Below are 16,467 nucleotides of genomic sequence, written 5' to 3'. Positions count from 1 at the left end.
TTTAGAACTCAAGTTTAAATATGACAAACATGATGAAATCCTTCTGTACATAATGTACAAAATATAAATATCATGTTGTGTTCCCTGGAAAGACAGACATTCTTTGAAATATACAAAGTGAAGGACATAGGGAAAAGAGATATTTTCTTGCAAGATCAGCTCAAGAGAAATCCTCCACTGCTAAAACTCTGATGCTCTGTCTAGACAGCGAGTCATGCATTCTCAATTACACTTAAGAAAAGTATTATTTCATATCAGCAACCTGCTAGCCAGAGTGTTGTGGATCACTGTGATCATTTTATCGAGGAATGTGACCATAAACACAACTTATAAGTGCAAACATCGACAAAAACGACTGTTTCCTCTTTGATTTAAATTGTTTTGTCCAATTTAACTTGTAGCTATACTAGAAATATCTTTATGTGTCATCACATTACTTTTTTTTGGTCAATCTTCAACATGATTAAGAAAGATTCAGCATCAAACTGCAGAGTGGGTCCAGGAACACAAAATCCAACGTCACTCTGATGTTTTACCTCTATCAGATTATAAGGAGTAGCGCTGGTTAGCATTGTATGGGGAATGATGTATGTGTGTGAGTGTTTGTGTATGTTAGTGCCCATCATTACCTAAAAGGTTGAGCATATGATTCTGCTGCATAAGGAGATTAAGCCGGCCATCTGGTTAAAAATTATAGACTAAAGTGAATGACAGAAGATTCTAGCTCCCAGTCCTACGCATGCAAAAGAACCTACACTTTAATCATCTCATGTTTACTCCAAATAAAGCACACAAAACATGACAAGGACATTCAGTGACTACATTTATTCCTTTACCATACACAATGAAAGAAAGTAGTATTCCATAGTTATCCTGAGTCCCGCTTGGGGATGGGAATTGTTAGGATCTTATCGATACTCCTTATCCACCCGTTTTTAAAAAAAAAATCATGTATTTAACATGTCAATATATTAAATAGTATTCCTGACATCAAAATACTGAGTGAAGTTTAGAAAGAATAAAGAACATAAAAATCATTAAAGGCTAAGTCATCCTGTCTTCTGTCCTCCTCTGTCTGCTGCTGATATACTCGATGTTTATACTTGTTTAACATGCGGTTTGATAAAGTAGCTCTTACAGTAACGAGTGTGAATGTTTGTGTTGGCACAGCACTGACACAGAGAGCAGAGGAGAGGACAGAGAGGAGTGGCTGCGGTGCAATAATAGATTACACAAAAACCAGAATTTTCCTGATTAGTTTCTAGTTTTTTCAAGTTAAATTTTAGAAGTAGTTCCAATTCAGAACTGGGTTTTGGGAGGCATCCCTAGTCCCACTTCAGACCAATCAGTGCAACTTAAAAATGTCAGAATGGCGGTGTGTCATTCCCATCATTAGTATCCAAAATACTGTATATTGCCTGACAAACCAAATAATTATCAGTAGTCCCTCCCTATGTTTCATCGAGTCCCTCATACAAGTGAGAACCACAGATTGCTGCTCAATTTGGATGATTTTCTCCATATTTCAATACTTGAAGATGTCTGATCCTCATAAATATGGAATTAAAAACATTCTCTCCTCTAGGGCATATGGCAATTTTTCATAGATTGTCTGCATTCAATAAATTTATACTACTACTACTACTACTACTAATAATAATAATAATACTGAGAAGCCTAATATCAGAAGTAAGCGAACACAGGAAAGGAAAGGTCGTCCGCTAAAATAATACAAAAGTTATTTTTACATGACCCATCATCAAGTAAATATAACAATGTACTCTGATTTTCACACCGTCTCATCATTCTCTTACTCGCACATATTGTAAACACACTTCCAGCTATTTATTCCAGGGGTGAAAGTTGTCTCTACCTTCTACCTCCTGGTCTGCCTCTGTCTCCGCATCAGTCTGCCAGCGCTGAATCGAGCATGAATAAAACATGTTTCTAATCTAGTCTCTGAGTACTGAGGACATGTTCAGTATTTTAGCTGCTGCCATTCTGGGCCTGATTCACATCCGAGCATCTTCCTACAGTTTTACCGGGAGAGTTTTTTATCAGACAGGATTGAGCGGATGCATGGCACAGTGCTTAAAATGGACAACACATAATATGTCCGCAATCACTGCCTGTGTGTCTTATCTTGCCTTCATGTGCTGTTTTTGAATGTTATCTTGAGATTCGGTGGGAATGTGTCTCTATATAAACTAGATTTTGTATTCTTTCTGCACATGTTTTAAATTTTATGCATGAATTGGCTCTCTTTCCTGTCTGTCAGTGTGCTTCAAAGTGACAGCGAAAATTAGAATTTCCTATAACAGCTGGAACGGTTTACTTCAAAAGCGAAAAAAGCAAAAAAAAAAAAAAGAAAATCTGGCCACTTGAGGTTGATGAACTGATGTGACATCAAATAAGTCGTTTTTCTGGGAAGGAAGACGAAAAGCCAACCTCTTCCTGAAAATACATGGATGTTTGTTTGATGTTCACTCCTCAGTGTGACCACTAATCATGAGATGAACTGAATAGTTGCAAATAAAACATTTGTTCTAAGCTAAATAGGTTTTGTTAAGAGTACCAGTCGACAGTGATGGAGGTGAAAATTCAAACTAGATATACTAAGCAAATATACCACACCGACGAGGAACTCTTTTGCAAACCAATACAGTTGGTGACGACAAATGCAAATGAGTGGGTGATATACAGAACATGTGAATTAAATCCACACTGTCTCTTGCACGGAATAATTCACAAGAGAGGAACTGAAACAATGTCTAATCTGTTTTAAGTGGTTGTGATTTTTAAGTGTTTAAGTGCAGCAATCTCTCCGCACAGTTTAAATATATAATGGGCCTTATTTAATAAACTGAAGTCATGCATGAACGGTAGGTATAATAACATCCCCTTATTCAAATTCCTTATAAGTTTCCTTCTCCTAAAGTCCATTTAGACAAAACAGGACAAGATGATGGGGTAGATGGGGTAGTCTTACCTGGACAAAGACAGTGAAGAAGATGACAGTGATAATGGCAGTGAGGAACATCTCTCTCAAGGATTTTCCAAATTGGTTCTCGTCCAGCAGGAAGCCCAGGGAGAAGGCAATGGCACCTCGCAGGCCACCGTAGGCCACAATGAACTGGTCCTTGGTGGTCAGCTTGACAATACGGAACTTGTTGATAACGTAGGTCAGACCAACCACACCTGGGAAGGACAATGTAATGAGAAACTGAGGCTGTCTGTCATTATGCAGAGTTACTGTTACTTTGTGTGAAAAACCTGTTTATATGCCAGGGATTGTCAGTAAGTTTGAAAAATAGCAAAAAGAAATACTAAAGCCAAATGTGATTTATAGTAAATGTCCTAAAAACTTAAAAAATGTCCTAAAAAACATTGGAATTGTGCTTTAACTGACAGCACAAGAACAACTTTATTGCTTTCCATCACAAGATCTTGAATCATATGATCCGTTATTGACTGCAACCATTTAGTCACAGACAAAACGTCTATGTTTGGAAAGTCTTCAGCTCTTTGGGAAAATAGTAGAAAATGGAAAAGAAGATGAGAAGTTAAGATTGCACTACTCAGCAAACCTGTTCGTTCTTTCACTTTCAGTCTCTCTTGCCAGTGACACTAATAACTCTAAGATGACAAATCAACAGAAGGACTTGTGACAGCCTCAAGTCAACATGGAAATCCTCGCTGGCGCTTCCTCTCACACATTGACTGTTGTGTTATGAAACATTAGGGCAACATTTACTCCTGTCAGTGCTTCAAGTTCCCTTTTTTGGGAACAAGGCCTTTTACCTTTTTGTGTAGATTACAACTCAAAATACAAAGTGTACAATAACAGATTTATCTCCTTTGAAAAGAAATACTGATAAACTATCATTTTGAGCCTTTTGATCTGTACTTGTTGCTTTATTACCTTAATGACAAATCAGTTTAATCAAAAACACTTCAAGAATAAACCAGAAGTCACCTCTGCCTCCTGACCACTAATGATATAACACTTCCTGTTACACGATAACGGTTGTTTCCCCTTTATATTACTTCACACCCCAGCATGGCACCATTACATCGATTTTGAAAAGTTTTGCTAATCACTGCAGTAGAACTGACCTATGACCCGTGCCACCAGACACAGAATAACGGTGACTGTGACAAAGATCCAGTTCCAATTGTGTTCTCCGCCCACTGTAGCCACGCCGAGAAAGATGAAAATGAGTGTCTCGCTGACGCTGCTCCACATTTTCAGGAAGTACTTGATGGTGGTGTGGGACTTGTGTGATATGTTGGCCTCCACATATGGTCGCATCACCGCCCCACATGCTATTAACCTGGAGGGAGAAGAAGCAAATGTTTGCTCAGTTAAAAGATTAATGTAGGGATAGAATATACAGTACTAGTCAAAAGTTTGGACACACCTTCCCATTCCCTTGAATGAGAAAGTGTGTCCAAACTTTTGACTGGTACTGTATATTTATAGAAATATATTTTTTCTTCTCTTATCTGCAAATTCTTGTGATGTTTGGCATTCATAAATGAACATTCTTGAACATACAACTAAAAAGCAGCTATGTAGCATTATTCTAGACATTCAAAGGTAACGGGCAGGTAACAGAAATTGTGATTTGACTCCAGTTGTCAGCAACAGTGATGTCAGAGTTTTCCACTAAAGGAGTGCTCCAGTTACCCATCTTTAGTTCCACAGTGATTATGGAAAAAAACGCGACACCAACTGCGATGTCCCCATCCCTGTCTGGTGACCACTTCTCTATTCCATTCTAGTGTCATGCAATGTTCCTATGTCAAACATGTGGAGGCCAGAAATGAACTCCATCCAAGTTCCATCAGCTGCAGCAGCTGCTGCTCAACATTCAACCCCATTCCTCCTTCATGTCAATATTGCTTTGGCATTCAAGGCTTTAGGGAAGTGATGAAAGGAATTCACACCGGTAAACTATTTCAGTTCTTCTTTATAAACAGATGACATGAAGGAACACCTTGACAAATCCTGTTTTTGATGTCAGGTGCAACCAGAGAGCCACGGGCCTTGGAAGAGATCGTCCTTGAAGCTAAACATCCATTGGCCCTGACACACAGGGGAGACTCAGTATATCATCACCTCCTGTCTGCATCGTCAATAACTCCTAGCACCTTAAACAGAAAATGGACTGATACGTACTGGAGGAGCTGATGATAAATGGCACCTCAGAGAATGTTGGACAGCCTATAAATTCAGGTCCGGTTTGGGTGCCGTTAGAGTTGATTAATTCATTCCACCACTGGTTACACAGAGTGTAATATGCCACAATGTATCTTGAGTTACTGTCCAATGGGAATAGCTGAAATGGACTTTCTCTGGCAGTGGGAAAGCTACATGTAGACCATGACATCTAATCATTGAGGGAAGAGTCATACATTAAAACCATGTGATACAAGAGGGATGTTCCTGAAACAGCTGGAAAATTTCAGATACCAGAGAGCAGACATGATACGCTGGATACTCAAGCTATATATGCAGAACCTGTATCAAATAGCTCACAGGGTCAAGGAAGGCATCAAAGCTACCGGTTTGTTTGGTTTTTTTGTCTTCTTGTGCATCGTCTTGTCTTTGTCTTGTCTTTTCTAATCTTGTGTTTCTATGTTAGTTGATTACTTCCTGGTATGAATTCTCAGTATGAACTGTTAATGTGCTATGAATTCTTACTATTTGTTACCAGTAGTTTGTATTGTTTTGCCTGGAGAAGTCTGAAGGGAGGGTGGTGTGGGTTAAGGGGTTAATATGATATGGATATAGGCTGTATTGTATTTGTTTTACTTTTATAATTCCTTTTTTTCTTTGTCCCATGTCTCTTTATGTTTGAAAAAGTTCTATTTCTGTAGAAAAATGTAAACTTATTAAGATTCACCAAGCTTTTATCATATCTTGTGATGACTACTGCTTTACACGCAGGGCTCATTATTTTTGGTTTTCAGTAAAACAAAGATAAAAATAATCCTGAAGTCAGAGAATATCAGGAAAAAAACGCTAATTTTTAGTGTTGTTGCTTCTCTTTTGAGAAATATCTGATTTAATTACTCTGAAAATGAGTGAAAATCAGTAAAAATCTAAAATGATGCACCTAAACATCATATGGAAAATGGAAAAAGTAACAAAATGTTGGCAAAGTGGCAGCTTTTCAGTCAAACAGAACAAAAAACATGTTGTGATGATATATATATAAAATAAAATAAGAACCCCTCAAACTTACGCCATGATGCCAGAGAGGTGGAACATTTCAGCTGACAGGTAGGCCATGTAGCTGTACACGAAGACAAAAAGTGGCTCGATAACACGCGTGTGGGAGGTGAAGCGTGAAGTGAAGGCAGCCAGGATCCCATAGATAGCTCCCACTAGAACGCCGCCCAGTGCAACCACGAGGAAGGAGAGAACTCCGAGGAAGCAGTCCATCAACGTCACCGTGCCAACCTCTGAATACTCCACAAATAGGTGGTATAGTACCTAGGAGAAGGTGGAGGGGGAGGAAAAGAGTGAGTGATAAAAAAGAGGAGATTAAAAAAACAGGAGAAGGGGACAGTGTGAAAAGACTGGAAATAACAAGACAGAATATCGCTTAAGATATACAAAAAAAGGCAGCTTCAATGCCTACCACAAATTAGAACTAAAGTTTGTCATGTGTTGAGAAAGTATATTACATATACCTGCACTATGGGGCTGTGTTAATTATTTGACTGTTCAAAAAGGGAATAAACAAGTCACGACGGAAGTTCATTGGAAATAGATTTAACCTCTCAAGTGGTTACATATTTCACAATAAAACAGGGTAGAGGTCACAGCAGATGACAACTCCAAAACCAAAAGTCCCAAGGCAAGTCACGCTGTACAGAGTCTAGTCAATTTTTTCTCTGAATTTTGTTCAATGTTTTGCCAGGACATTGTTTTATAAAAGTAGGTTATGTAGTAAAAGAAAATAGATTGGTTATTTTAAAACTGTATTTAGGCAGCAAAATTACAGACTTTTCAGGTTCAACACCATCAACGAGGACATGCTTTTTTGAAAATGTAGAGGCTAAGCACATCCTGTGACAGTTTGGTAGAGGAAAATACACCAGCGACTTTTTACTCATGCCAAGATGATAAAAAGATATTTAAAGTCCAGTACCAGTCATTTGCTTAGTATCTCACTATGAGAAAATATAGACTCCTGCAATGCCAGACAGGCTAATCATGCATATCGTCTGCCAAACACTCCTAGACTGATGAGCTCTGGCTTTCACCAGAGCCTGCGCTCAAAACTGCCCCTGCCAATGATGATGCAGTGCCATCCAGCTTGTATAAGTGTGTATTAAAGACAAACCTAATACACGTTGACTATACTATATGTCCTGAAGACAAAGGTTCTTGTGGAATGGACATGCAGAATATTTGATGAATATATAGGAGACTATTTATAGAAATATTTAGCACAGTAATAATTTATGCAATTACTGTGCTAGCTGATGTCAAAAACAGTAGTGGATTTAACTGAACTTGGCACCTTTTGCAGCTACGAAGCAGGCATTGTAGGTAACTTTATACTGTAGATGGTGTGGTTTGGGAACAGGCCAGCTAACAGATGGTGTGCTGTGAGCAGCTAAGGTTTGTTGTGAGGTGACATGCTAGTAAATGGTTCACTCGCTGTGTGATGAGAGATTAAGTCTTACTAAAAACAGAATTAGATTACACACCCTGATATGATCAAACCCAGTGACTGAGTCTGAAACTCAGAACTAAATATTAAAGTTTTAATTTATGTCAACAAGAAGCCTTCTGGGGGAAAAGGTTTACAAATTATTTTATGATGCTCCATACAAGGAGATAAACTTGTTACTCTGGACATCAGAGTCATTACTGCTACCCAGTTATGGCCTCTGGGTTACAAGTAAGGGTTCACATCAAGTGCGATATCACATGAATGCTTGACAGAGAACTGTGCATTCAGGACTTCTAATCTCCAAGTCTTCTATCTTATTTGAGCGCTGGTGAAACAATAAATGCACTTTCTCATGACAAACAGGATCACAAAAGTCTGCATTCAACCACAATAAATAATTTCCTGTTTTAGTTACTCACAACAGTGACAGCGTCGTTGAGCAGTGACTCGCCAAAAACCAGGATGTGCAACAGTTCGTTGATATGGATCTCCTCGAACACAGCCAGCACAGCAACAGGATCCACAGCTGAGATGATGGAGCCGAACAGCAGGCAAGGCAGGAGCTCTAGCTGGTGGAGGTCGGATGGATTGGCTGGCTTGATCTGACACACAGCATACAGCAGGCCTCCAATAAAGAAGGCGTTCCACAAGGTCCCCACGACAGCAAACATTAGGATGGTGCCCAGGTTCTCCATGAAGGGACGGATGGGCAGGAAGTAGCCAGCATCCAGGATGATGGGCGGCAGCAGGCAGAGGAAGAACAATCTGGAGTCCAGCACTGGGGGGACCTTTTCCCCAGCTAGATTGATGAGCCCCCCCACCAGCAGACCCACCACAATCAACAGGCAGCTCTCTGGCACGATGCCGGACAGACGAGGGATCAGGTGGAACCCTGGGAAGAAAGATGGAAAAAAGAACGAGGGGGAGATTTACCTGGGAATTCAAAGCAGGATTTATTGCTTCAGGTCTAAACAATCTTTTTGAGTCTGTGTGTGTCTCTGTCTGAGTGATAAGCAAGTCAAGGTGCGCGTGGGTAAGATTATTTGGAACTGTTCCCATCTGTTACTTTCACTTTATAAAAAGGCACCACTGCGAAAGCAAACTGAAACTGGCTAACACAACATAACAAGACCAATCAGCTGTGACATACCACACTTGTGTGAGTACTAGCACCACACAGACACAACATTTCTAACTTCTGCTTCAGACTGAGCAGCCACTCTGATGGTGCAGAGCTCTCTCACGTTAAAACATGCCACTGTATGTAAACTGTGTATGCATGCATGTCATTGTTTGTTTTGACCTTTGTACATCAGTAGTAATTTCAACATCCAAATTAGTATTCTGTACAGTCAGTGTTGCAAATGTAAAGACAAAAACATTTTGTACAGGCTGTATAGACGTGTTGGAGCTTGCCTGCATTCATAAGATTATTTCTGCTTCTACTTGTCTGTAACACAGAAAACTTTTAAAGTGCCTATATTCTCAGTAGGTGTTTAAAATACAAAAAAAAGTGTTATTTCCAGTCCTGAAGCTGAGGGCTGGTTAAAGAACAAGGAAATCGTACTGTTTGCTGTGTAGTTTCTGGTGTGCTACATAACACCATCGCCCTGTGAATTCTTAATGGAATTTATGTAAAAGACATGCACAGCATTTATCGTAGATGGATCTTACATGACTGTCTACAAGTCAAGGCTGCTATTTAACTACATTTACCATGACTTCACATTCAGCAGATGAGACTTAAAAGTAAGTAAGTGAAACCATTGACAAGGAAAGAAAATCTTTCAAATTCCATTTCTCCTCTGGTTTACATACTAATCCCATTTTGAAGTAGTTCCACATAATTGAAATAACCTTGCAATTATCTGCTATTGCTTGAGGCTGCACGGCTCACATGTCACAGCACAAGTCCCCAGAGACTGTTAATGCTAATGCTTTTACCAGCAGTACAAGCTGTAAGACTTACTGCCTAACAAATAATGAAAGCTGTTTGACTTTTAAAGGACGACTTCCGGACTCTAAAATCCCAAACAATTACTGAGCTGGTATGGACCCCCCTCCACCTCCAAACACTCCTGAGCTGCTGTGAAGTTTCACATGTAACTGGACGAGGCTACATATACACACAGCAAGGTGACACGACAACTGCAGCTTTTACAAAATAAATAAAACAGTAAACAAGAGGGGATGAAGACATCAAAGAGACAGTAGCGTGCATCCCATAGTGAGAAGTCTTGCCCCGGCTATATTTACTGTACACTACTGTAGCACAGGGACATGACACTTTCCAGATGGCACTGTACCAGCTGATGACATGGCGCCTTAACACTGACAACAAACACACACACAGAATATGAACCAGGTAAGGCTACATCTACACATGCAGGCTAAACAATCTTATAGGGGTGAATGACGGTATGTCATGCAATACATAACATGGTGAGACACAATCTGGCAAGCACTGCAAATAATTATGCCACTTCAATAATTGAATCTGATAACATTTTACTATTTAAGAGAGTTCTGTGCAAACACAATGACTGGTGGTAGAGGCTCGCATGTGAGAAACGGCACCTGCTTTGTATGCCCCAAAGAGACTCATTGCTGATCTCAATGACACAAGGCCTGTATTTTGCAATGTGTGTGTGTACATTAGAGTCAGAAACAGAAGGATTAATGTGTTAATAGAGCAATGTCGACAAGCTATTCTAAGCTACAGTTATGCCATCCCAAGAATTTTAGAGACAAATGGTAACTAACACTCACAGCATTTTAATCCGTGGTGCTGTAAGATGGTGTGTTTATATTAAACTAGCGCCGCAGCTACACAGTTCAAGCTCTTCAGGACAGGAGTTGACAGTTCAATGACAGTATCACCATCTGGCATAGTAGCCACAGGGTGTGTTCCCTCCTAGGCAAAGAGAGGGGGGGCTGGCAGGTGAATAGCTCAGGCCTGCTGCAGTTTGCTTACAATGAGGATAGTGAAGCATCAAATTAATATTTACTCATTAACAAATGGCACAGTTTGTTATATAATGACCAGGCCTAACACACATGCTGCCAGTAATTCTGTAATTATTGTTTACTTTATTTGCTTCTGTAGGCAAGTAAATTGTTAAATTGTAATCAAAGAGATTGAATTATATTTGACCTTCAATTTAACATTTCAGTGTTACATGGCTTTTGTTTTAACTGTATGTGAACCAAATTCTATTTGGGAATACAACACATGTGAGGTAGGGGGAGGGATGTTTATACTTGGACAGTTTGAGGACAACACTATTAGTGTTTCAGCACACAAGCTCAACAATTGCATGTCTGTGGACTTTACTGCTGCATGCAGCTGTAGCTCTGAGGCAAAATAGTGAGAGAGCCTAGTGAGTCAAAAAAGACTTAATTTTCCTACAACGAGATGTTACAAGGGCTGAGGGTTCTTCTCTATACAATGAACTTTAGTAGAAAACAGGAACTGTTCACAACTCTCCAGAGGCTTGCTTGGCAGGTGGGTTAACAAAGATGCTCTGTGATGACTGCATGAAAAACAGTAAATAGAAACTTTAAGTGCCTCTCCCTGAAGGCTTACAGTATGAGGTGAGCAGGAAGTTAATTCTACAGCTGCTTCTGAGACAATCTAAAGCACAAAGCCTATTTAGAAGATAGCATCAATCTGTTTACTGGAGGCTTCAAAATTAATGCTGAATTGGCATCTTAATGCTCATTACATCTCACCCCCTTACAGACACTGTTACATAATTTAAAATGATGTGACTAAGTGGTCCCAGCTGAACAGAATATGGTGACAGGCCTTCCTCAGAAATGATACTCATGATAATGGTTTACATAAAAAAACAGATGCATGTAAAGAATTGCAAATAATTTAAAGATTCCCCTGTTACCTTATGGTATTGCTAAATACCTCATGTATTTAGCATCCTCTTTAATACAGGACAGGCTTGTTCTGCCTGTTGTAAACTGAAAGGGGCAGCAGACAATAGTACATAAAACAAATAAGGTGTTAGGGGATCCACAGAAACAAAGGTCTGCTAACAAAGAGCAATTACTACAAGGAAACCCTGAGGGAATGTGTGCGCTACATTTTTGAGAAAATGTATTGCCTATGTATGATACCAGGCTCTGTGATTGCACTGCTATACTCAGGGAAAATAAACATCAGTTGTGTATAGCTGACAAAAAGTCAAAGCCACTACTGAAGAAACTGTCCAATGACACAGCAATTGCATGCAACTAATCACTGATAACTAAGAACTGATAGTCGTATCATTTACTCTATCAAACAAACAAGTTATAATAGCCTACAACATGTGCAGGGAAAATGACAGGGAGTGGAAATGTCTTAACAACTTTATTAGAACAGATATGCTTATTTTCAGAAAAGACCACAGGAAGTACTTTTAGTGGTATACAAAGTTTCACAAGTTCATACACCCAAACACTTGCACCTGGGTGTGCCATAGCAACACAAACTTCATCTGCTGATAGCCACTGAGCAGCTCGGGTTTTATCTTACTATAGAGCAGTTTGCCCAGTTACCTCCTGGTCACATGGTTTTTTAATACTCCTGATAGTGCTTCCCACACTTCAAAGCTGTACTAAAACGAAACTAATATAACTGAATCCAGAGGGTCGCAATGGACACCAACTGGCAGCATCATCAGAAAATAAAGAGTCTTGTGATACCTTGTGGAAAGTGTTCTTCCGAGTGACATTAAGTAATAAACTTGAGCAAGGATATTTTTGGCTCACAGCCTTTCACAACCTGAATCATGTTCCACAAACAGGCCACAGTGAACTTGCTATTCAACGCTTAGTAAAGCAATAAAATAATATGGCAGGCATGTGAAGACTTGAACATGCAGATATTTTGGAAAGATTTGGAACATCAACATAACAGCAAAAGTTGTATTGGGGTTTTCTTGTTAAAGGTCACATGACAAAGCTGGAACTGTTGCTTATCGTTGCTCCATATAACCATAGTGTTTAGATATGCCCTACATTTAAATGAAATATTAGTTAATCTGTCACACAATTACATCTAATATGCTTGAGAGTATGCACAATTTGTGAAAATTTTGTATTTCAGTCTACTACAATAGCCCATAAGCTCTGCCAAGAAAGTAATCTACACAAAACCGCCAATAAAAAGATGGGCAATCTAGTGTTTGTGGAAAGGGCAAGTGGATCATGACTGGATGGGCTAAACCTATTACTGCTGGCGCCTAAAGCAGCGGCACAATGAGTGTTGGATCTGAGAATGAGACACTAAATGACCCATTATCATTCATGGGTAACCAGGAGGGACAAGTGAAAACTGCATTCTGGCCAGCCAGGTGGAGAAAGAGGCAAAAGGGCATTTCACTATCAATACTTGTCCTTCTAAATGTAAAAACCCTCAAAATATCCAGGACTTAAGGTTCAGTAGAGGAGGCTAAGTGCTGACAGTCAACACATTCTTAAATCTGCCCTGCATGACTCCAATTATGGTCTCCAGTGCTCATCGACTGAAGGGCCACACCACAGGAGATAAGATGGTGAAAAGGGGGTCAGTGAACTTCAAAGAATAACCTGCGGCACACAACTGCAGTGATGTCAAGACATGTGTATGAAGGAGATAAGTGTTAAGTGTACCCTGGTGAGCAATGTATAAAAGACCATATGGAACATTCGTAAGGATCTTTATGCCAGATTGTTGAACTATGAGATCAGGTGGTCCATTGTGGCTGCTTGACAGTGATGGCTGGCGCTCTGTCCTTGCCCTACTCCCTCCTGAGAGACTTTGTGCAGTAAGGTTATTGAAAACCATTGAAGGGTAACAGCTCTTTCACTTCTGCATGTGTACCCTGTGTCAGCACAGCCTGGCACTTGCTACACATTATCACTTCCAAGGCAAGGAACCTGTCCTGTTGCCAGGTGACTAACTGTACACTGCTGGGAACCAAATCTGCTACATCAAGCAAGCACAAAAGAAAAAAAACATTCTGACAGTCTCTTTGTTAAAGCGGGTGATGAATGATACATTAATTTTATGTGTTTCCTAGAAATCTAATGTTAAACTGGCTCACCAACTTCTCAATACGAGTTACATTGTGATGTTCATAGGAAGATCAAAACATACATTTCTTTATTTCTCTACTTCTTCTTTCTAAGTCATTGTTTGATTGTTTGATGGAGACCATTGTGCTCCTCAAATTGCTTAGTTGCACAAGACCAGTGTTGGTTTAAATTATTAATGATGACCTGCTCCTGGTATATTTCAGTATGATCCCTGCTGCCATATTTGCACAAAAAACACTTCTGGCTTACACCGGTGATTTCTTGCACAGTTATGTTTCTAAGCTATGGTGGGATTTGATGTTAACACCACAAGGCCTCTATTTGATCCTTGCTATAATTCACAAACACATCCTCCACTATAACTACCGAGTGGAGTACAATTCAGTGACAGTATCAAATGTCTGTTACAGGCAACACTGTACATAAGCCTTCTAGTGGCCCGAGTGTGTGTTTTAAATAGACAGACGTAGAAAGTAGATAACAGTAAGCACAGTGGCACCACCATCTTTGAGGTGTTGTGAATAACAGAGAAAACAGCAACAACAAATCAATCTCAAAGGCAAATACTGGAGTTAGCCTAATCATTTAAATGTCCTTGGCCTGTGAAATCTACAAAGATGATTACTGCCTGCAATCCTGTGATGCACAAGCAGAATGGTGAACCATCAAACCGATCAATATTCATTATTGCTTTAAAGGCTATTCACTTGAATACCTTGGATATCGACTGACGAAAAGACACTTCTAAGATTGGGGACATATCAAACCCTTACTCAATGTCAACCATTTTCTTTAAGATAACTTAAAAGCAACTGGGCCAGGTCATAACCTAATTAACATTTGAGTTAAATGTATAGCTAGTGAAACATCGACTTGCCAAGGGTGTGGTTTTAAATAATATACCTGGAACCTTTCCAACACTGGTATTATGAGTAAGGACAATTTCAAGACTCATATTGCTTAAGGGTTTGCCAAATCCTATAACTCCACCACAGCAAATGTATTCATTAAACTTACTCATAGAAAGTCATATGTCTTGTCAAAGTGTTCTTGGGCCAGACACCAAGTCTCTGCCTCTGACTGAAATTAGCACAATAACTTTAGCAGGAGGTATTATGAGGCACAATTTCTGTTCAAGAATGATTATACAGGTGCTCTGTGGGTCAACCAAGTTATACTGATAATGTCTCCCTCCTTATCATCAGTTGTTTACTATAGATAAACCAATCTGCTAATGAATGGGTTAGGACTCCTAGGGAACCATTTATTCTGAAAGCAAATGTACTAAACAAACGCAGCATTCCTGAAACAGTTTTAATCAAGACATAATGGATCGAAGAAAATGAGACCTCTTTGCATTTCACAAATTAAACTACAAGCTGTCAGAACCAGATTTAAGATGGCTGAGTCGTGTCTGGTACATTACAAGGCATAAAATACTCCACTGCATTGCAGTTCTTCAAGTGCAAGAATCAGAAAACAAATCAAAGGGATGGGCAAAAAAAAAATCTACAATTCTTCAGTTTTGACTGCATCTGGGTGAAACCAAGTGACAGCGATGTTTAATACTGACTGATGAGCACTATGACTGCTGAAGCTGCAATTCTGGATTGCTGCTGCATACTGTATACTGCATACTGTGTACCAAGGGCACTTTTCTGTGTATCCAGTAAGTACTGCATTTCCCCTTATGTCAGTCTCTCTACTTCATGCTGTCTGAATAGCCAACAAAAACCCAAAACATGGAAAAAAAATAAATCTATGCTTGAATAACTTTTGGCAAATGCAGTCTAAGTGGTAGTATTGTCTTTTCATCAATGTGTTGACAGAACTGTTTTATATGGATTATTGTTAGGACCTAATGTATTTATTGGCCATGCGAAGGTATTTTATATATTTGTATTGTTATATTTAAGTCCATAAACTAAACATTTTTGTACTTAACCAGAGTTTTCAAGTACTAATATGTTAAGAAACATCTCAAACCTCAAGATGATAACATCCTGTTTCATTCCTTATTTGCATTGCTAAAACAATCTCAGCCAATGCAGTAATAAAACTGCAGCACTACTAGGACTAGGTATCATTTAAAAAACAAAAAATCACGATACCAGTATCTTTAAAGTGATACTGATACCAATAGTACTTCAATCGATACCTTTTTCCCCCTACTTCATGTAGCGTGAAATGCCACCACTCCACCCCATCCAAATGATTTTCATACAAATACATTTTGAAAGTGTTCAAATTATTAAAATATTTATTTTTGTGGCATCTCAGCATGCTGAACCGCCAACTCCATCAAATACACCAAGCTCGACTTCACCACCACAGACTGTATAGGTTGTAGCTGCTGTGGTAGTGGGCCAATCACATATCACATTAAACAGAAAACCGCTTTCAGTGATTGGCTGTAAGCAAAACCATACAAATAGTAACTTTTTTCTAGATCTGTGTATGAAAAGGATCGAATGTAGGTATCGTTTGACTGGAGAAGTTTCAATATTACTCGGTACTCGGTTATTTCGGACGATACCTTAAAAAGGTATTGAGTACTAATACCCAGTCCTAAGCACTACTGAGAACATGGCCATCTCTGTATTTGTGCAAGCTAAGCATGACGTGGCCATATCATCTAGTGTCCAAGATCTGGCACACTGTGTGAAACCTCTGTTTTTAACATGCATGACTTAGTAAT

At 39.3% G+C, this 16,467-nt stretch overlaps 1 protein-coding gene across 2 annotated transcripts in view; it reads right to left on the bottom strand.

Moving 5' to 3' along the window:
- slc9a1a (solute carrier family 9 member A1a) overlaps positions 1–16,467 on the bottom strand; it is a 32,683-nt gene that overhangs the window by 12,483 nt on the left and 3,733 nt on the right. For both annotated transcript variants that reach the window (XM_042423304.1, XM_042423305.1), the window contains exons 2-5: positions 8,114–8,586; positions 6,252–6,502; positions 4,117–4,334; positions 2,990–3,198 (exon numbers count right to left, since the gene is read on the bottom strand). In XM_042423304.1, coding sequence (XP_042279238.1) covers positions 2,990–3,198; positions 4,117–4,334; positions 6,252–6,502; positions 8,114–8,586 — 1,151 coding nt within the window. The remainder of the gene's footprint in view (positions 1–2,989; positions 3,199–4,116; positions 4,335–6,251; positions 6,503–8,113; positions 8,587–16,467) is intronic.

This window comes from Thunnus maccoyii, chromosome 10, assembly GCF_910596095.1.
Source record: "Thunnus maccoyii chromosome 10, fThuMac1.1, whole genome shotgun sequence".
Lineage (NCBI taxonomy): Eukaryota > Metazoa > Chordata > Actinopteri > Scombriformes > Scombridae > Thunnus > Thunnus maccoyii.
The sequence above is the reverse complement of the archived record's forward strand: the minus strand, read 5'-3'. Positions and strand labels throughout refer to the sequence as shown.